General features: G+C 42.9%; 1 protein-coding gene across 1 annotated transcript in view; it reads left to right on the top strand.

Moving 5' to 3' along the window:
- The first annotated feature begins 18,592 nt into the window (after positions 1-18,592).
- cox10 (cytochrome c oxidase assembly factor heme A:farnesyltransferase COX10) overlaps positions 18,593-22,580 on the top strand; it is a 39,758-nt gene continuing 35,770 nt past the window's right edge. The window contains exon 1 of the mRNA XM_083993736.1: positions 18,593-18,695. Within this exon, the coding sequence (XP_083849862.1) occupies positions 18,665-18,695 (31 nt within the window). The 5' untranslated portion in view covers positions 18,593-18,664. The remainder of the gene's footprint in view (positions 18,696-22,580) is intronic.

Genomic DNA, 22,580 nt, shown 5'->3' with positions numbered 1-22,580 from the left:
GCGGCTCAGACAGGTCGATTTTGTGTCACAAATACTGGAAGGTTATTAACCGCTGTGTTTTGATTCGGCTTTCACGTCGAGTGCGTGGAAGCTCTGGCTTTCTTTTCGTCTCGCGCTCACGTTGTTACACTTGAGAAGACACTGAGTTAAACATGAAAACACCCAGGATGTTCTTTTATTTCTCCCTCCACGGCCTCTTTTCTCCTCCTTCCATTTAGTCTTCTCCTCCTCCACTCCAACCATTTAGCTCGTCCTCTTGCTGATTACTAAAAGCTTGCGTAGGAGTGATGAGTTCAGTTCTTCCCCTAATGTAATTCTCTCCCTCACAGTTCCTTCATCTCACCTCCCATCATACTCCCTCCTTCCCCGCTGCTCTGTTCCGACTCTAACTTCTTCTCCTTCTCCTTTGTTCTTATAGCCGACAGCTTACGTAGGTGTGATTGGTTGTGTTTTCCCTCCATGCCTCTCTCCCTTTTACACCTTCCCCTCCTCTTTTCCTCACACTCTTCCTCTCTCTTCTTCCTGCCTCCTCCTCCTCCTCCTCCTGTTGATAAGTGACAGCTTGCAGAGGTGGGATGAGCTCTGGCTGCAGCTGCTCCATTGGCGCCCTCCATCACTGGTTAGGTCCAGACAGCAGACTCCCAAGGCGGTAATGACCACTGAACAGATGATGATAATAGCAGCCAGACTAAAGACGTCTCATAGCTCATCCTCTTCTCAATTTCACTTTTCTCCCCTCTTCCTCCTCTGCTTGCCTTTCTTTCTTTCCTCCTTCCATCCTGACATCTAACAACGTTTATGCGTAGGAACAAACACTACTTGCAACAAGCTTCAGCGAGGAAGACGAGTATTAGTTTTTTAAATTTTTTTTATAGCCGTGTCGTTATTCATTACAAAAACTGAAAAAATAAATAGAAAAGTAAACAACACCTGCCCAGATTTAATCAGAGGCTTCCCCACCTACAGCAGCCAGGACCCCGGGCCTCTCGCCGGCCTTCCTCCTGTTGCGTAATGTTTTCTCGACGTCGTGCCTGGCTGAAAAATCAATTAGCGAGCGCCACAATCTCAGAGAGCAGGAAGGCTCTTGGACGCTGTCGCTGCTTAATTTGTCCCTGAGCAGACAAGAATTACACTCGGCCTGCACAGTCCTGTTCATTATGGTTTTTCTTTTTTTCTTTTTTTCCCTGTGTCATGTTTGCATAGACACAGATTTCCGTTTATACCAAAATGTTTTCCTGACCCCCCCACCCGCCGCAATGACCTAATCAATGCTCATTTTCCCCATCTGCTCTATTCTCCCATGACATTTCCAGTCCCTCAAACGCCTCATCCAGCTTCTCCTCTATCATCTCTCATCCAGTCAGCTCCTCCTTTGCCTTGTTTTGTTTCACCCAGGAGAACAGACGCAGAACTGAGGCGCTCGGAGAGAGAAAGAGAAGGGCGTTTGAGGATAAAGGCAGATAAACTCCTACCTTCAGTCTTACTGCTGAGTGAAGGACAGACGGGAGATAAATCATATCACCCAATGGATTAATATGGGTCTATCAAGATGAGAGCGACTGACAAGGACATCTGCATGCCTAGACTTATACTCGTCATGGTAGTTCTATAGGGAGAAGCTCCATGCTTTCTTGTTTTAATGGAAATATGACAAATGAGCATGTGCTGTATGCAAATGAGAGATTAATAAGCAAAGCAGAGCGGTGCGTAATGCATTGCAATACTGAAAACATCATAACACTTAACAGAAGAGAAAGACAAACATACACACACACACACACAGATCCACACACAGTTCTCACTGATGAGTTGAACGACCTCGCTGCCACGGGTGATGCTTATCTTGGAAGTGCCACTTTTATGAGCGAGGGGATGCGGCCATTAATAAAGCCAAGTGCCAGTGTCTCATTAGACCGAGCGGTGCCTGTGCCAGCTCGGCAGAGCGAGGGCGGCCATGTACAAGAACTAACAGGGTCATCAAACTGCGGGAGGACTCAGCCCTGACACGCCGGTGCTAACGCTAACGCTGTAACGTCTGCGCCCAGGCAGAGGCCCAGCTGCTTAGCTGCTGCAGCTGTTCCTCCATTCAAGGCTCCTCCACGACAGCATTTGTATCTGATGACAGTTTGAGTGAATAAACATGAAGCTTCAAGCGGAGCACTACCGAGTGTCAGTTTCAAAATATTTGTCTCCTTGAAGACAGTTTGTATCGGTTCCAACCGGGAGAAGAGAGAAGACTTCGCTCTGCTCCTACATTTGTGAGAACAGTGTGCACTTCAGGAGGAAGAGTGGACAAGGCTCTGGATCTTTTTGTGACTGAGGTCAAATGTAAAAAGGATCCTACTCATCTATTACAGACTTTTTGGGCATTTTGACGATGACTTTTCTAAGTTTATTTTTTATCATTTATATCCTTTAAAGAAGAACTATGCAAGATTTTTTTACCTTAATTAAACAGCTTCGGAGTAATTGTGATGGTTAAATGACTTGGAATGGAGGCTTTCTGCCTTCCACCTGTCTCTTGGCTGAAAACCAACCTTGAAAGATCAGCGCCTCCGACCCGGTGTCCCAGATCTCGTCTTGCCAGAAAAGCATGGACTGCTTTATGGCACTTCGACACAAACACGCCCGGTAATCTGTGATCTCTTGTTAACGTTACCCACCTCAGTAGACATCGCTCTATGGATTGCCTTCTTGCCAAGTTCGTTGAAAACAAATGCACATGGCTGGGGGGGAGGGAGATCTGTGAGAAATATGCACTCCGAAACTGTAGGGGGAGCTCCATTGAGAAAAAAGTGACCAAAACAAAGAAAAAGTGACCAGACTTTCATAGGTCACCTTTAAAAGTGAACACTTCTGAATGTAGCTTCTTATTAGCAATGTTGCAGTTTTCTCAGAAGCTGCAACTATTTCTTAACCAGGTGAGGTGACCTGGAGAGAGCTTGCCTTTATGCTTGATAAGCTAATTGCCTCTTGGCTTTAGATTTATACAGATGCTGCTTAAAGCACACAAGAGAATCCATCTTCTCATTTAACACTCGGCAAAAAGCTCATGCTGCATGCAAGTTTCTTTCTAACTTCGAATAATACTGCTCATATTGTGGTGTGTGTGTGTGTGTGTGTGTGTGTGTGTGTGTGTGTGTGTGTGTGTGTGTGTGTAGTCGGTCGCACAGTCTGTGTGACAGTGAGAGAGGCTGATGCATGTGGAAAGCCCCTGCTCGCCTAATGTTTGGATTAATTAGGAAATCTCATCCCCTGACGTCCTCTAGGAGGACACACTTTATCATTCCAGCCTGTGTCTGTTTACCAAAGGAGACTAAGCAATCCAAGCTGACAAAATGTCCTCTCCTTCTCTCCTTCCTTAGCTTTTCACTAGAGTGATTGAGCAATTAAGCGTGATTGATTGATTGGGGAGAATGAGAAGAGGGGAAATCTGCCCGGGGACATGGAGGGAATCCATACAGTAGCCTTAAATTAGTGAGAGAAATGGCAGGAGCGACTCGGGGGCAGCCAGACGTCTGACTGCAGCTTGGCTGGGGAAGGAGGGAGGTGAGGTGAGGTGCGGCGGCTTCAGCTTAGGAGACAGATAAGGAAAATAAGACGTGTGTGTGTTCAACACTGTGTGCTTGTGTGTGTGAACTTGTGCACATAACTGCCCACGGGAGAGGAGATGGATGTGTGGTTTGGAGAAGAAAGAGCTGCAAGGAGACGAAGGAGGAGGAGGAGGAGGAGGAGGGAGGGGAGGCAGGGGGGGGGGGGGGGGGGGGATCGAAAGTGTAATTAGTCTCTGAGTGATAGCAAAGTGGTGTCCGGCAAACCCCATCGGTGTTTTCCCTGGAATATTGCAAATGCAGCGTGCATTTCAGGAAGATAGTGGTGTGATAGCAGATGAAAAGACAACAGGGAGGAGGAGGAGGAGGAGGAGGAGGAAGCTTTACCTTCCTTTCACAGTCAACCTGAGGTTCTCGCTGACATTTTGAGATCATGCCAGATGAACAGTAGAAAGATTTACAGTTCTATTAGTTTTTTTTTCCTATTCTGCACACCACATATCTGTAGCGGAAAGAAGAAGAATACATACATCAGATAATGTGGCCTTTCATCACCATAAACACAGCGGGGATACACATCCGCTGAAGTGGATCTCGTCTTGAATGTAGTTTCCGTTTTTTGTGTGTGTTTTTTTTTCAGTTGCTGCAATTTTCCTGTTCGCTGAAAGGTCAAACTGTAATAAATATTCTCTGGGACCCTACACTGTGGTGCTGCAGAGTAATGTTGGGCTGTTCCCACCTCAAAGAGAAGCAGCCAGCTAATGGTAAATGGCCTTTTAAATGTACACAAGATTATCTTTAGGGATCTGTCTGAGCCCTTCCTGCTCATATGGCTCCTTCCTGTTCTTTTCCAGCCAATTATTGATATGAGGGTATTAAATATGACACCTGTGTCACGGTCAAATCTGTAACCCCCCAACACACACACACACACACTGGGGTTCAACCATCGTTTAACTGGCGCTAGTTTATCCGCCGCTGGTGGCAGCTGCGTGACAGAGATTACCGTGAGGTCCTGAGCCCACCCAAGCAGAACAATATCTATACGTTAGCTCTGTCTCCACTGCTGCAGCCACACACACACACACACACACTCACACACACACATGAAGACAAATGCTAACACTTATCATTTAATCTTAAAATGCTTTTTTCTTTTTTTTTAATGAAGCCTGGAGAGGAGTAACTACTTTCCATCTTCCCCGCGGAGCATTAACACCAGACGGGAGCACAAGAGGAGAGGTAATATCACAAGAACATGTGCTGTGCTCATGGAAATACGCACAAGCACTTTTGCATATAAACCAATTAGATGTAATATAGCATGATTACAATAACCCAGCAGAAACAGCAGGCAGGAATACCCATCGCTGACGATGCTCTTTTTTTTGTGTGTGTGTGGGTGTGTGTGTAACGGTCACACTTTGAACATGCAGCAGAACTTCATTTTCTCTCAAAGTGGTGATAAAAGTGTAATAAAAGCACTGGGCAGTTGGCATAAAGCGTGTGTCAACAGCTTTTTTTTTCAGAGGTTGAATTAAACATGAGCGAAGTGAGCTGAGTTATTCATGAGCCGGATGGAAAAACGGAGCCGTTTTGAGAGTCGTCGCCGGGCCGGGTGTTAAGCATGCGAGTCATGGCTTCGAGGGCATAATCGATATATGACACAGTCAGCTCAAAGACAGATGCGTGAATCCAGAGTGTGTCGAGAGGAAACCGTCCAAAAGCTGCTGTGGTAAGGTCCGTGTTTTTGTCTTTGCTTGTTGTGACTGAAGGCAGAAAAACACCCAGCTCAGGTACAGTTATGGTGAATCTGTTACCATACATGAATAATTCTCCAGGGGTTCAGCACTTTAATGCCAAATACTGTCACTTAAAGCAGAAGTAAGCGATCCGGTCGTTTTGGCTAACTTCTTGTCAGCCGATGGAGTTAGCAGTCCCCGCCCTCGTCATGGATCTATTGGTCCTCGTCCCTACGTCACCACATTCACGCGCATCCCTTGGCTGCACACACAGCCCTTCATGCCGTTCTCTCTCCTCATTGGATAAAGGTTGTAGGATACAAGGAAAGTTTTCTCCTCGGCTTACAGCAGAGCAGAATGACTGACAGACCCGTGTTTCGGACCAAACACTCTATATAAGTGATAAGACTTATTTTAACACAAACATTCCGCTTACTTCTGCTTTAATCTATTGTTTATATTAGAAATACAGATAATTGCTAGCCTGGCTAACACCAGACCAGAGGTCTGGGAAGCACCCGTTCATTTTTTCGTATTTAAGGCGTGGTTTACGAAAACCCAGAGCTGTTTATTGGGCGCTACGAATGTCTATCAAATGCGTCTGTTCGTAGCTTATAGCCAGTCGTATCAATCATACATGGAGTGACAGAAATCCATTCGCTAAATGTTGCTCTTTTTTCAAAATAAGCTTCAGTCTAAACTACTTAAAACACTTTCTAACGCTGCATCGAAAGGTAAAGTGTCTGCCGCCATGTTGGATTGACAAGCTATCAACAAAGTTGCTTGATTGACTCCCTCGTTGAGGGGAAAATTGGGTCCATGGTTTCCAGGCTGACTGCAGAGCGAATAAAATCATGTACGAGGCAGCATGGGTATACCCTGCAGACTAGATAATTGCAGCTTTAAAACCAATTTTTTTTTAAATGGCTGTGATTGATTTAAAGAATCGTGGGGTATTTTCGAGGCTGAGAGAGTTGTTTTCCTTGCAGAAAAAAAAGTTCTTCCTATTCGTTTTTGGCTTCATCAGCGGGTCCTGAGAAAATGAGCCAAAGCTGCTCCACTGGAGAAATGATGTACTGTAAATGCAGAAACCCAAATACTTGGCGCATGCTTCAAAAAGCCAATCTGGCCCTGTCAATATTATCATTTAAGGCAGATTTCCTCCCTTGAGCCAATAACACTTTGTGCAAGCAAGGTATCAGTGTGGGAGGGAGGAGCGGAGGTTCAGCGGCGACCCACTCCTTAACACACACTCTCATTCCTGACTTAAGCATAACTGTCTCCCAAAACCCCCCATTTCCTTGTCTAAACCTCTTCAGTCGTCCATTTGAACAGCATCCAAACCACTGGCAGAGACTCCTCCAACACCTAATGATGGGAGTGTGTCCGGAACTGGCTGAAATTCCTGCTGCAGTCAAAGAGTGCACTTCCCAATTAAAAGGACCAAGCCGCTCCGGCGTTATTTAAACCCCCGTTCGTGAAGCGGTTTGCCCTCATTTGAACCTTGTCCGTCCATTTGACTCTACTACTGCTCCTAAACACATCGTTAGCTTGTTAGAAATGTCCAAAAATGGAGTGTGCGTGTTGTCCGCCCGCTGCTTTGTCTCACTTAGTTTTCTTTGAGATATCACATGCAATAACTTCCTGTTTTTGGTCTCAAAGCTGAGAAATGTTTGTTGACCTTTCCAACCTTAAAAACACTTTGTTGATGGGAAAAGGAAACTCTCTGAAAGAATCCAGCATCGGGGTGAAAATATAACCTACATTCAATCAACAAAGAAGCTGGTAATACAGTAAAGTATCCAGTAGTATTCTGTTTCCACTCGTGACCCCTTGGGAAAAACAAATTAATCTGTTCTCATACATCTGCGGCTGAAAAGCAGTGATGCTCTGTGTGTAAATTAGAAACAGAAACAGTGTCTGACTGACATTCCTCACACTTAACGGCAGAGGTCAGAGCACATCTTTAACAAAAATATGAATGATTGTCTGCCGGTTTCCGCCTTCATTCCCATGGGGTGGGGGGTGGTGGGGGAGGTTGCGTACAGACCAGCAGAGGTCCTAAGGGTAAAATTTCCCACACGGCATGTTGATGGTGTTTCCCAAGAGAGAAAGAGAGAGAGAGAGAGAGAGAGAGCACATACGCACTGTGTCTACATCTCCATGATCTGAACGCAGGTGCTGCCAGATACAGAGGCGATTTGATTTGGCACGGTGGAAATCCTCTTTTTCCAGCTGTCGGGCTACAGTGGAAGGGTCAAGGTGTACGAGTGCATCCTGTAGCTTCCTGCTTCTCATCTTCAGACTGCAAAGCAAAGAGATGATGTTTTGTCTTTGAGAGGTTATCAGCAGCTCATCGCTTTTCTTATTCTGAGAGCGAAGCGCGTGAAGATGAAGATGAATGTTCGTCGTTATTCTTCTTCGCAAATCAGAAGAGTACAGAATGTACAATATCACATGCAGGGGGAGAAAGGAAAAGCTAAAAAGAAAAGAAAGAAGGATCCATCTTAAATAACAGCTCTATATTTGGTTCAATAAGGCAAGAGCAGCGAGCGCAGGTGTTTGCAACCTGCTGGTAATTCTTTAAGTTTTCATCATCATCATCATCATCAGCAGCAGCAGCAGCAGCAGGGGGAACAAAAAAAACATCCCACATTAACAAATATGTTTGTGTTGTGCTAAAAGGTATCTGGCGGGAGATAATGTGCCACTCTGGGAATAAAACACACACACACTCACACACATATGCACATACACATACGGAAAAGATGGCTCCTCAACCTGGCTACTGCATCCAGCACACAGCTGTTATTAATTATGGGGTCAAAAGATGTTTTCCATTTTAGTTTAAATCAAATTAGTCCTACAGTATTTATAGGCCCTTCAAAGCACACACACACACGCACATATGCACGCACACACACCTGAATTTGGCCTGCAACACACCACAGCTGCATGCACAGACATACACTCTGCAGATGTTCGCCGTGCTCTCTCCGTTAAAGGCGCTAGCTGCTTTCCCCTTACTCAGCTCAGCTCCACGGTATCGGTTTATGAATGTTGTTTTTACAGGAGTATAGCTGACGGTTAAACTTATATTTGCTGCACAGGAAACTGTCACAACTGCTCTCGAGTCCTATAAAGTATCCTGGGATTCCTGAGGACGGAATGTCCATCAATTCTCGTCTTCCTCCCGCCCAAGCAACTGTCCCGCAACCTCCGGGTAATGACTATTCCACCTGGCACAATTACTCTTTAAAAAAAAAAAAAGAACAGAATCAAGTTGGGGGGGGGGGGGGGGGGGGGGGGGGGGGGAGAAAAAAAATAAATCAGAGCGATTCGTTATGGCCAGGCTGATATAGCATATGCACGTATCAAGCGATTTCATATGGATTTCTCTTGAGTTTTTGATCGACGTGTCTGATTGGAGTGTGTGGGGGGAGATTTGTAGCCAGGCTAGCGCCGCCTACTGGTTCCGGCAAATTTCATTTGCCTCAACAATGTAGTCAGGACACTAGCAATGCGTTTCGGTTTGCTCCGTCCGCCAGAGCGGACGGACCAATCAGCGAACAGACGGGTAAGTGAAGGCGATGACGTTGAACTCAAGCGCTCAAGATTAACCTATGAGCTTAACCGGTGTATAGCACACGTGACCACCAAGCAGCAGCGATTAGTTGAAGCAAATGTAAGCAACCGCCTCCCGGAAGCAAACGAATCCCTATGGCTCAGGTTCAGACGCTTTTTGAAATGTAATGAAATAAGCGGCTGATGCATCAGGCTAGGAGATTTGGGAAGGAGGGGGATTTTCTGCAGGAAGCCACAGGCGTTTGACTGACACCGTAAAGCACATGCATGCTACACATCGTCAGTGTTGTTTGCCCCCCCCCTCACGGAGAAACCTGTTTAATATTCTTAAGTAGCCGAGTAAACATTTGGCATAAGGAAGCACTTGATTCAGGCAGGACGATTCAAGTCAGACACCGGATGGCAAGGGGGACATGAAAGAGGCCCTTCATGAATCCAACTGGCCCCCGGGGTCAAGTTTCAAACAACCAGCCCCGTCATCCTACACACACATACACACACACACACACACACACACACTCTCTCTGCTAGTGAATGCGAATCCATTACGCTTCAGATGCACAAACACGCACATTCACACGTGTGAAGTGCCTTTAGTGTGGCGACATGCTGCTCATAACATTCGGCAATTGGTAGTTTATTGTAAAAACTCAGGAATTCAGTCTAGTGAAAGCTTTAAGGCTCTGTAAATGAACCCAGAGGTCTTTTGAAAGACACTGACCTTCAGGGAGATGGAGAGAGCGCGGACCGGCCCCTGTAGTACAGTCCAACACATGATCAGAGATAAAGGCTTTTATACTGATCTATATCTGGGGATTGGAAACCTTTTTGCACCAATTAATGAGATACCTTTGTCCAAAAATGAATATAAGCCGACACAGGAATGTAGGAAATTGAAATCTTAATCTGTGGTATATCTGAAGTTTCAAGTTCAGCTTGTTCTTGCACCTTATGTTCCACAGGGGGAAAGTCCTCCTTCAGGTCTCATAGGGCGTTAACGAGTCCATTCGGGACAGTGGAATTAGCTGCACGTCTTCTTCTTGGAAAAATGACAGAAAGGTGAAATTTATGCTTCATCTGAAGTGCTTTCCAGCACCATGATGTGGTTTTTACAAGAGAGACGGCTTCCAAGATGAAGGATAACTGGTTGGTTTGGCAAATGCGTCTCTGTAAACATTTCCAACTAAGTTTTTTTTTCCTAAATGGAAAGGATCCAGGAGTAGCAGTGGAAACACGACTGAGTTGGAAGCAGCATGACGTTTTTTTTATTTTTTATAGCACCTCAAAACCTGTAGAGACGATCGGTGTGGATGGTTGCTTGCTTAGTTTAAAAAAAAAAAAATGTATGTCTCTCCAAACCCCACCCACTCAGGTAGTTTCTGTTTCCTGAAGTTACATCACTGTCACTCTGACAGAAGTTGTTTTGGAAGACAGAGGCAACCCAAACTATATCCTGTATCTGAACGGGACAATACCAGTCAAGGTCAGATGATCTATAAGGGGAATACAGACACAGTTCATTCATGAACTCACTCCTTCCTGCCCTGCGGTGACCCCGTCTTTCCTGCCTTTCCACCACCTGACTTTTCCTCGCCTACTTACTCGCTAGTTCCCAATCCTCTAATCAGCTCCTAATCTATACACCAGCACATTTCCATTAGTTCCCTGCCAGATTGGCTTCTGTGCTGCTGTGCTATAGCTTTCTAACTCTCATAACCTGTGTTCGCCTGTATCCGCCTGGCTATCATTGGATTTTTCCGACCCTGCCTGCACCCTGACTTCGACCTTGCCTCCTTTTGCCCCTGACACGATGTAAAGAAAGCAGTAATTCAACATAAAAAAGATTTTCCCTGAACCCAAAAAGTCACAGAACCAAATCTTTACTCCGGCCTATCAGTCTGTAGATGTAAAGTTGATGTCTGAGCTCTGTTTTTATGAGCGCTGCAACTCTTCAGTGGTGTAATGCTGGTAAATGGAATGACTGCAGCTTGTAAAAGAGAGAAGATCAGAATATGTCATGTACATCTCCAGTTTATGTGTTTGTTTACTGGAAGCTGCTTCCCATGGGGTTGTGGTGAGTTGTTACTAAGACAGGCCAGTGTTACTCAGTGCATTGGCCCGATGCACTGCAACAAAACTTGGTTCATTTTACAGAATATAAAACCATTCCATAAATTTGCTACCTTGGTCATATTTTTTGGCTCACCAGTATGACATCAGCGTGCAATTATGAAATGGACTTCTGTCTCTTTTATTGCCCACCCAGGGCCGTTATAAATGGTGCAAGAGGTGTTCCACTGTAAGTCTTGACTCCAGTGGGCAGGCCGCGGTGCTGCACTGCCATTTATTACAACAGGAAAAGAAGAATTAGGGAGGAGAGGGCAAGGGGAGCTGATTTCAACCACCTGTATTCCCACGTGGTGCAGGTTCTCCCTCGGCGGATGATTCCCCCGCAATGCAAATGTTTTCGGTTTAAAAAGAAATTATTGATCATAGATCAGAGGAATGTGGCACAATGCACAGGGAGCACACACAGGGAGCGGTTTGGGCGGCGAGGGCAGGTTGAAATGAGAAAAGCAAAATGAATTATGCAGGTCTCTCGCACATCCACCTTCTCCTCATTATGTGGAGCCATCTGAGTGGTAATTAAATTCATGCACTGATAGGGTTCCCTCGTTTTCTGCCACTGTGCTTTTCTTGTGCACTTTGTCATTCTGCCACGTTTCAAAAAAGGGAGGGAGGTGGTGGTGGTGGGGGGAGTTCAGCCTTGGAGGGCTGCTGTAACAATGGAATGAGCTCCTGGGTCATAATCTTACTTTCTTAACTGTTTTTTTCCCTTTACATTCAAAATGTAATTTCTGAAAAAATTAATAGAGTTCGTGCCTCAAATTGCAATCAGGAATGTAATCTACTGGAATATTCAAACTTAACAAAAAGCCTCATTCTGGCGCATTTAATGGGTTGTTGGTGTAATTTGAATGTGATTTAACTTTAATTTAATTGTAATCATGAATTTGATTGTGATTCACTATTGTTCTGTAAGTGGGGAGTGTAATCCTATCACATGTAATGGTTATTCTCTGTGTGTATGGGTGGGAGGTGATGAGCAGACCACCACCACAGCGCAGACTGTCATGATAATGCGTGGAACAGCTTCGTCCCCACAGATAAGAGCAGAGTCCAGGAATGTTCCACATTATTCTGCCTCACAAGACCCGATAGACCGCAGTTGTCAGGTCTCACTGTCACACAACCAGCCATGCACACTGACCTGCAGTGTGCACGGTGGTGGTGGGGGTCTCCTCCGGCCTTGAGGCTATCACACGGTGTGTAAAACCCGCTGCTTTCCACTGAGCAGTTTCTCAGAGACCGAGGGAGAGTTCATAGTCATTACAGGAAGTGTGCAACACGGGGACGTTAAAGGTTAAACGCAGTCGAGCCAATTTATATGACAGAGACGGTGATAAAAGTCACTTTTAGTCAAACTGTAAAGAAATGTGCAAAAATGATTCAGACTAAGACAAGCGTCAAGTGTCTGAGACATTTCTGTTGGATTTTCCTCCTCGTCTGAACCGCACAGTAAAACATTACAAGACAAGGTTTAGTTTTTGTCTTATTTTGCACAGTGGAAGGAGATTTTCAGTTCCCAGGAATGTAAAAAGAGGTTACAGTGAATGCAGTGGTATAGAGCAGTATAAGGCTATTGTTTGTGATTAGGTCAATCTGAAATTATTTTCCTCCCGAACCAATAAATGTCAGACAGACTGGGGACAGCTCCTCAGCAGAAACAGCGTTTTATGGCACTGGTCTGGTCTTTTATCCATAGATTCATAATGTTTGCCAGAGGGGAAGCAAAATAAACCAGCATGTATTCCTGTTGTACATCTTCTACCATGTTGTGTTGTGCTTTCTTTAGTTTAAAGATGTACAGCATTGTTGACGTAGCGGGGGAAGTGGGGGTTACATGTTTTTCCCATTGATTCCCAGACCTCCAGCTACAGGAACCAAGCTTCAAATCTGCATCTGATGGTAAAAAATTGCCTCCAAACCCAACATTATGTCAGCGGGGAGGAAGAGACAGTCCATTTTGCAAATTGACTCCTTCAGGAGACTGCGGTCTCGCAATATCCTCGCCCTCCCCCGTGTACTCCTCTGTTGGGAGATACACGCAAAGCAACAAAACCGATCCCGCAAAGACGGGACGGAGGATTTATGGCGCGGAGGCAAGTGCGACCGAACAAGGCCTATTCCCATCTGGGCTGGGAGCCACTAGCGTAGTTAGGAGATTTACGAGGAGGATGACACAGCTGATTACTCTCGGTTACTGAGGAGAATTGGACGTGGACTATAGCCTCGCCTCCTCTCCGTGTATGTATTTGTATTTGTGTTCATGAATGAGCGAATTGAACCGCAGTAACCCAGACGTGTTTGCGGTCCTCATCAGACGTGTTCTTCACCAGAAACCTCCATGACCTCCATCACCCACGTTTTCCCATGGACAGACCTGAGGCAGCTTGACTTATTGTGGAAAATGAATGAATGAAAAGAATTACGGGAAGGGGAAATGAAGGAATAAATAAATAACACGCCCAGGCTAATGGAAAAAACACACTGTTGTGAGTGTTGTGCATGCTGTCTCTGGATGTGAAGAAATGTAGAGACTTTGCTGTGACCCCATAAACCGCATGTGCTGTGGACGTCTCTTTACTCCGCTTGACAAATTTGTGGGCTCGGTGTTATACGCTGTGGCCAAATCCTGGACTTTTCAGAGTTCAGCCAAACCAAATAATGGCTGAGGAGTTGTTGCGGCCCCTCTGACCCTGTCTGGAGCATGCTTCTGGGTCACGCTTTTGACACACTAAACCAGCACAATGCAAAAAGTATCACCTTCGTCTGATTGCCACTCCACGCAATTTCCAACAAATCATGATAATAAAAGTTGAACGAAATTTCTTATCCATGTGATTATTCACAGCGAGGTCATTTTCAAGCAAATAAGAAACAATATGAAGCCAGATGTTGGTCTGTTTTCCCTGGAACCAACATTTAACTGCTGTAATGAGATTCAATCTAAATGCCAAAATCAGTGTTTGATTAACACAGCGTGCATGCCAATCTCTGTTCCTCCATTTTACTCCTAACTGCTGTGATGCGTCTATATATTTGGTTAGTTTGATGTGAGAGGAAGTTGTCCATGAACGTGAGGAAAAACAAAGGAGAGATGCATGCATTGCTTGACACAAACTTGGAATAAGTGTGGCTTTCTCACAAACCACTTGCCCCTCCCAGAGCCTACTTTTAGGCCTTTGAGAGGCATAAAGTCCATTCCACGGGTCTCATTTCTCTTAGCTGTTTGGATGAGACTTTGGGTGAAAGGGGTTGCTCTGTGTGATTGATGAGCCATGGCCAATTAGAGGCTTAGCTTTGGAGGCCCACAAAGACACCCGTGATCTCAGACATAAACATTGGCGGCCATAGGGCCTGAGAATACCTGTTGTCCGCAGAAGGAGCTCAGGCCTCCGGCCGGCAGCTGGGCGGCACAGCAGTTCTTCTCTGGAGGGTTTGGATGCTTCGCCGACTCAAAATACTTTTAAAAAGATGTCAGCAGCACAACAAGAACGAGAGTCTGTCCCACGGGGAAATTCCACGAGTGATGTCAGTATTTCAGCGTGGTGCCGTGCCAGTCGGGGGGCGAGGGTGGTTGAACGGCTGCTCCATCTGACACCCTGTGGTTGACGAGCCACAGGGCGCCAGGCGGGGCCTCGTTAGACAAACTATGACAACAAGATGTTGCCCTTGAAAATCAATTATAAACCGGCAAGCATCTCTGCATCTGTTTCTGCTCGGAGTTATGCGGCACTGTCTGACCCCTTCTGTGTTTTTTTCCAGGAGGTCTGACTCCGCTGCCGTTCAGATGGTCACCCCTGTGGGATTAGTGATGGCACTGAAGCCTCTGGGACAGTGCTTGTAAATCAGAGCAGATGAACTGGGGCGATGACAGGCCTGGGAGGCCTCCGTTATTTGACTAGGCCATTTATTGGGGCTTTCTGGTTGGGTGTATGGGGATCGGGGGGGGGGGGGGGGGGGGGGGGGGGGGGGTGCTGTCTCATTATAGGCGCTTGGTGTGTTCCCCCAGTGTGAGACACGTAAAACTAGAATAAAAAATGATTTGGCCATTTTGCGAGGTGCCATATGTGGGCAGCAGGCTGTTTGCATGGAGTAACAAGGCTCTTCTTATTACTGTCTATTAATGACCCTTCAGCACTTTGCTTACACAACCTGGGGCCCATGCTACCTTCAATTGATTCAACATGTCACCTTTTCACCACTAAGCGCCGAGGAGCTGTGTTTTAAATAGAAAATGAGTAAATTCCTGGACCCTTTACATTGCTAAAGAGACCTGTTTTCCTCTCGCCCCGCTGACTGTTGAGTAAACCAGACAGCCAGTGTTCGAGATCCTAACACTGTGCTCACCCATCAATCTTACCGACATCTGCTCCCCACTTCAGAATTATTTGTCTTTGCTTTGCTTGAATGTAAATAAACAGTGCCATTTTGAAACCATTTGGTTAAGATAACAAAATATCATGGGTGACTCTTGGTTATTTTCTTAAGAAAAAATACCATATTTATGTGTTACTGCTGTCTTCTCTTCCATTTCTAGAGGGTTTTACATATATCTTATAATATAATTCAATAAAGTCTAAACCTATTGTTTGTCTGAGTCATAATTTACTACTACTCCAAATGCACTCACCCATGCTGCAACTGGACACATGCTACAGGTCCAGCCTTCCCTGCCTTTACCATGATAAACTACACGTCATCACTCTCACACAATACAAGCCTTTAACTCCTTTTGTGCCTTTGTTTCCCCTCTGGAGAGGATGTTTTCAGCCATTTCATTTTCTCAAGATGCAGTGAAAGCAGTGTGATAAAAGGCCCTCACACTGAGACCACCGCCAGAGGTAGAACAACTGTAAAGGCTGCTTTTGAAAGACTCGAACAGACCCAACAAAGGACTTTTCTATTGTTTCCAGGGCCACTCCACCCCATTTTGTCCATCTGTTCCTGCAGGTCCTGTCTTCTGTCCACCTTATGGACAGAAGGCATTGAAGACATGTTTCTTGGCTTTGTCTTTACCCACTGGAGTGAAGCGCTCAATCATCTAAACAAGTGGAGCTTCCTGACTTTCAGTAGAACAACTCACAAATCCCTTGATTAAAAAAAAGGTGTCAGAATGACTGAGCTGCCAGACTACTGGTCAGCCTCCGGGATAAGGAGAATATTTGTTTCTTAAATCATTACCCCGAGTTAGTCCAATTCACACTCATTGGCAGGGGATGAACTATTCCTTAATGCAATAAACAAATATTATTGCATTCCAGTCCAGAGGAAGAGGGGCGGCTGTGTACTCATGAATGAGCCTGCTTGTTAAAATGAGGCCCTGACATTCTCTTAAGGATGTCAGTCATCGGCAGTGGTAGCCTACAGATTGCTATACAAAAGATTATGGTTTGACACAGTGCCTTGCACAGCCATAAACTTGGCAGGTTTGATCCTGTATTCCAGCAGCCTGCAGCGGAAGCAAAAGCTGAAGCAAAAACATGGAACATTGAAATTGTATTACGGCACCCTAGAAATAAATAATATGGTGCAAAACCGAGCAATAAACCTCCTTTTCAGCACTCGCATCAAAACCAAACCTGAGGAGGTTGACCGGGTCAGTGCAGAATGAAATCATGTAGAACAGCACATAATGGTTATCTGCTGCAATAAAGGTGCTCTTGTGCTGGGATCTGGGATGGCCTTGTGTGTATTGTTGGCATTCATCAGCGGCCTGCATCTTGATGGTGCTGAAGATTACACCATGTAATCTTGGCAGGGAGGGGGGGAAGGAGGAGGAGGAGCTGGCAGTAGTGGAATGAATGAGATGAATCAGGAGAATTGGATGCTGAGCCTGGATTGCACTGGGATTCGAGTTCATAGACAACAGCTATCTGCATTGCAGCCATTCATAAAAACAAGTCGTACATGTCACAGGATTGTGTGTACTCTAAATACCAACACATGTACCCACATAGGATACATAACGACTACAAAGTTAGATTACCTTCAGACTGAATTAGTACATATTTTTCTTTTATATTGCCGATCAGGTCAGTGTAGTAATCATCCTCCTGGGTCAGTAAAGTGTTATTGTTCAAGGAGATGAAACGCGGCACCGAAACAGACAATCATACAGTTTTATATCTTTGTTTGAATAAAGTCAGGCTGCAATGTGAAAGCAGCGGAGAGGAGTGTTAATCAGTGGGTTTCCATCTTGTTGGCCATGGCAGCCAGGGCCAACAAGATGACCATACACATAAATAACAGGCCAAACAGCGGCGTTAGTCAGAGGACATACAAGGGCGGGAGGCAAAAGGCCAGACATTGAATTAGACGGCAATTTTGAAATAAATGAAACCCATCTTCAGCTCAGATTTATTGGTCAGTGACACCGGTTTTCTGGTCACCTCAGAACTTGAAACATAAAACTACAAACTTGTGTGTGTTTGTTGCAAGTAAACACATTTCTTCACACATTACTGTAATTCAGCTGGGGTTATTAAAAGGAGCTAAATTTGGCTTTTCTTGAACTGTTCTGTTACACACAGCCACAGATATAACTGTATGGAGTGGGACAAATGAGGATTTTCTACACTGATTTAGTGGGTCACACCTTAATAAGAAATGAATGCACTTCTATGAAAAATGAACTGAGGCACCACTCCACACAGCAGATGTCATGTATTTAATGACTTTGCCTTTTGTTTGGTCTGTCATCTAAAACGATAAAGACAATGAGTTATATCAACATCTTGGAAGCTTGACCCTGCCAAACAACCACCTGGGGAAACCTTGGAAAGGTCACACATGGAACACAAGGAATTAAAGCGGTTAGAATGGCAAATTAATAAAGTGCATGCATTTTTCACAGCAGGCGTTTTCAGTTGTCATGGCAGGAAAAAGCACAGGTGTTATTAAAACCATTAACACTGGCAGCATTCTATTCAAATGTCACATTGGCAGTGACAGTGACATGACAAAATAAATAAATAAAATAATTAAACAAGGCTATAAACCTTCAATTAAACCATAATTAAACCTTAATCAGAGAGATGTGGAAATATCAGAAATGAAAGCCCTTTTTATGGACAGCTCTGTGTGTTAAGCTATACTTAATATAGTTTTTTTTCTATCACAAGTAACTATTGCATAAGCACCTTTTTTATTTTATTTCGCAGTTTGTATAGGAAACATTTAGGTACTTTTGTGACACCTCCAGAATGTTAAAAACCTTGAATACTGGTATATATTCAATGAATGAAATAGTGAAAAATAAGAAGAAAAAACTGTGAATTCTGGCATTTGAGAAGCTACATCCATGAGATGTTTGAAAAAAAAACAAGCATCAAAATAGTCTGATACATTTCCTGACATTAATTTAGCAAAAAAGAAAAAAAATCTGAAGGAATAAAAAAATGTAAAAGTATAAATAAAGAAATAAACAGAATACATAATAAAAAAAATACACAAATAAATGAATAATAATCATCATCATCATCATAATCATAGTTTTGAAATAAAGAAAAAGAAAAAGAAAAGAGAAAACACAACTACAAGCCGCTCAGACTGGTGACGTCATATGACCCGGAACTGTTTGTGTTTACCTAACGAGGTCAAAATGGCGGCACGCTGCATGTGAAGGGGTCGTAACAGGAGCCGGCTTTAGGATCTGAGAACATGTATAAAACGCCATGTAGCAGGCTGACAGGTAAGACCGGAGAAAATGTGGCGTGTGTGGTAATCCGCCAGTGCAGTTTCGTGTCGCTTTTAGTTCTCGCCCGCTGAAAACATCCTTTGAAGCTAAGGCGGAAGCTGCCAGGCTAGGTTAGCATGTGGCTAACCGGGTAGATGTTTGGCAAGAGACGAGCAGTGACCTTAAGATAGAAGTCAACTGCATCTGCATAGACCAAAATAACATGATTACTGACGGGTTTTATCAGGACAGGGTCTTAGCCGATCTAGTGCTCTTGTGTGTTCCTAAATAACAGAGAAGTTCGTCCTATATAATAATGTTTTGTAAATGGTTACGTGACAGATCAGTGTGATAAAGACGTGGTATATTGGTGTTATGTTTGTGTTCACTGACATCCACTAATATCGAAGTGTGCTCTTGTTATTGTCAAATCTTAAGGACATGTTTTGATATAATAAACTAATAACATGAATATATCGTTGATACACTGTGGACAGCAAAAGCGGAGCATTATGACCTTAATCAAGGAGGATCTACTACATTAATATTGTTATGCGTCTGACTGAGATAAATCGTTTCTAATGAAGTAGCATCTGAGTGTGTGCTAAATTTGGTAGTCATGTAATTTGAGTATGTACCGTGCATAAGGTTTAGTTTCAAAATAAATGCCAAGATCAGAAAACATCTAAACCTAATCAGCCAATGGGATGATCAGGTGACTCCTTTATGGGGTTGTGTGATGGACAAGGACCTAAACATCCAGAATATTTTAAACATTTAAACCAATCATAACTGTTATAAAAGTTCTGTTTGCTCCACAACAAAATCTTGAATGTATAATCCTCACTGTTAATACATTAGATGCACAAATTGGGCCTAAATCAGATCAGTCTTTGATGTTATCATGATTTTATTTTGGGAAGGCCTGGACCACCCTGGAAATAAATGTTATCATAACTTTTAGTTTTTGGTCATGCTTCAGTTGTACGCATAATGTATTTTTTTTTTTTTTTTTTTTTTTTTTTTTTTTTTTTTCATTTCAAAGCTTTATTTCAAATTCACAATGTCATACATTCCAATTTGAACTCATTTGAGGAAAAAACATTTGCTTGCATTTAAAACAGTACAAGCTTACAACATATCAAACAGTTTATACAAAATAAAATAAAATAAAATAAAATAATAATTACAGGGTTTGACATTTCAACAGTGCATTAAGCGTGTTTAAGAGCATAGGACTGTAAACTTAAAGAGCAAGAGACTCTGACATTGTTTCATACAACTCATTTATGGACTGGTTTTCCTCCGATAACACCTTTAGGGATGTTATATAGTTTTTAATTTCATTCTTAAAACAGTTTATGTTGGGCTTGCTGTTATTCCATTTATTCTTGTGTATATGATACTTTGCCATAGTGAAAATAATGTTCACCATTTTGGATACCTTTTTTGACAGACCATCCATATAGATCATCACTTGAAATTTATTAAACAAAGAATCGTTAATCCCAATATTTAACCATCGATAAACATCTTTCCAAAAACTCATTGTGACTGTACAAGAGAAAAAAAGGTGTTCAATTGTTTCATGCTCTGTCGTACAGAAAACACATGGATTAACTTCAAAATTGAACCTTTTCCTTAGAGTTTCAGCTGCAGGATAAATATTATTTATTAATTTGAACTGAATTTCTTTTACCTTGGGTGAAATTGGCCATTTAAGATAGCTACAATAAGTCTTTGTTAATGTAACTTCATTGTCTGATATCTTTATTTTCGTTGACCTTTTGATATCATGGAATAGCTTTTCCTTTAACACACTTCCAAGTACTTTGTTGTTACATTTTCTTTCACCAAATTTCAGTTCACCAATTTTCAAATCAGGTAATTTAACAGACACAATTGAATTTATGAGGATATTTTTAATCATGTATTTTAAGGGAAGTGGAATAGCTCTACTGATTTGATTAAATTCTCTATTAGAGCATTTTAAATTAAACTTTTCTGTAAATGAATTAAATTGTAACATATTGCCATTTTCATGGGCGGCACGGTGGTGCAGTGGTTAGCACTGTCGCCTCACAGCAAGAGGGTTCTGGGTTCGAACCCGCCGGCCGGCTGGGGCCCTTCTGTGTGGAGTTTGCATGTTCTCCCCGTGCATGCGTGGGTTCTCTCCGGGTACTCCGGCTTCCTCCCACAGTCCAAAGACATGCAGGTTAGGTTAATTGGTGGTTCTAAATTGCCCATAGGTGTGAATGAGAGTGTGAATGGTTGTCTGTCTATATATGTGTTAGCCCTGCGATAGACTGGCGACCTGTCCAGGATGTACCCCGCCTCTCGCCCAAAGTCAGCTGAGATAGGCTCCAGCTCACCCGTGACCCTAGTGCAGGATAAGCGGTATAGAAAATGAATGAATGAATGAAAGGATGAATGCCATTTTCATCCATCAAGTCAGTAACATAAAGTACCTTTTTGTCATACCATTCTTGTTTAAATAAAGTCTTCCTGTTACTTAATATCGTTCTATTATTCCATAAGGTGGAGCTATGTGGTGTGAAATTGTGTGTGAACATCATTTTCCAGTGGAGCAATATTTGTTTATGGAAGTCAGACAGTTTGATTGGTAGTTTAGTTATTTCAAAGTCACACCTTAACAAAAATTCTAATCCTCCAACATTTTGGAAAAGATATTTTGGTATGTGGAACCATATGGAATTCGGTTGTGTCAAATAAGCTTTTATCCAGTTCAACTTTAATACACCTATCATGGATTCAAAATCAGCAGCTTTCAACCCACCATGTTTGTAGTCTTTAACCATCACAGATTTTTTAAGGTAATGTGTCTTGTTTTTCCATATGAAATTAAAAATGATTGAATTTACCTTTTTAATCATTTGGGGGGGAACATAAAGAGATTGACATGGATATACTAATTTTGATAAACCTTCTGCTTTTGTTAATAAGATTCTGCCAAGAATAGAGAGATCTCTCATGAGCCAATGGTTGAGAGATTTTTTCATACTATCTATTTTCCCTTCAATGTTTAGTTGTTCTCTCTTTTTTCTATCTGTAGTCATTATTAAACCTAAGTATTTTAATTCAGTTTTGACAGGGATGGAGCCTATATTTGTCTCAGCACATGGATGAAGAGATAGTATTTCACATTTTTTCAGGTTTAGACATAATCCTGAAGCTTTGGAAAAGACTGATATTATATCTAATGCTTTTTTAATTAAAGATTTATCTTTTAGAAAGACTACTGTGTCATCTGCAAATTGACTTATTCGATATTCATAATCGAAAATGGTGATTCCTTTAATTTGAGGGTGATTTATAATTAGATATGCTAGCATTTGTGTACATAAAATAAATAATTTTGGCGAAATAGGACAACCTTGTCTAATACCACGTGAGATCTTGATTCTTGGTGTCATTCCAGGGTTGAGGGAGATGTAACTGTAAATATCATTATAAAACATTTTTATGATCTTGCAGAACCCTTCTCCAAATCCAAGTTTTTTGAGCACCGTAAACATAAAATCATGTTCCACAGTGTCGAATGCTTTGAAAAAATCTATGAATAACACAAGACTATCTGACTGAATGAATGATTGATAGTCAATCATATCTAGAATCAGTCGAATATGGTTGTGAATATATCTTCCCTTTATAAAAGCTGATTGATACTCTTCTATAAGTTTTCCAATTACATGCTTTAAGCGATTTGCATAAACTAAAGCAAGAAGTTTATAGTCATTGCATAGTAAGGTTATTGGTCTCCAGTTGTCTAGCATCAACAAATCTTTTTGGGGTTTTGGTAATAAGGTTATCAAACCAGTTTTCATAGTAGGGGACAAACTTCCTTTCTTAATACATTCCAGAAAAGCGTTATATAGTAGC

Source organism: Trachurus trachurus (assembly GCF_905171665.1).
Source record: "Trachurus trachurus genome assembly, chromosome: 19".
NCBI classification, from domain to species: Eukaryota; Metazoa; Chordata; class Actinopteri; order Carangiformes; family Carangidae; genus Trachurus; species Trachurus trachurus.
The sequence above is the reverse complement of the archived record's forward strand: the minus strand, read 5'-3'. Positions and strand labels throughout refer to the sequence as shown.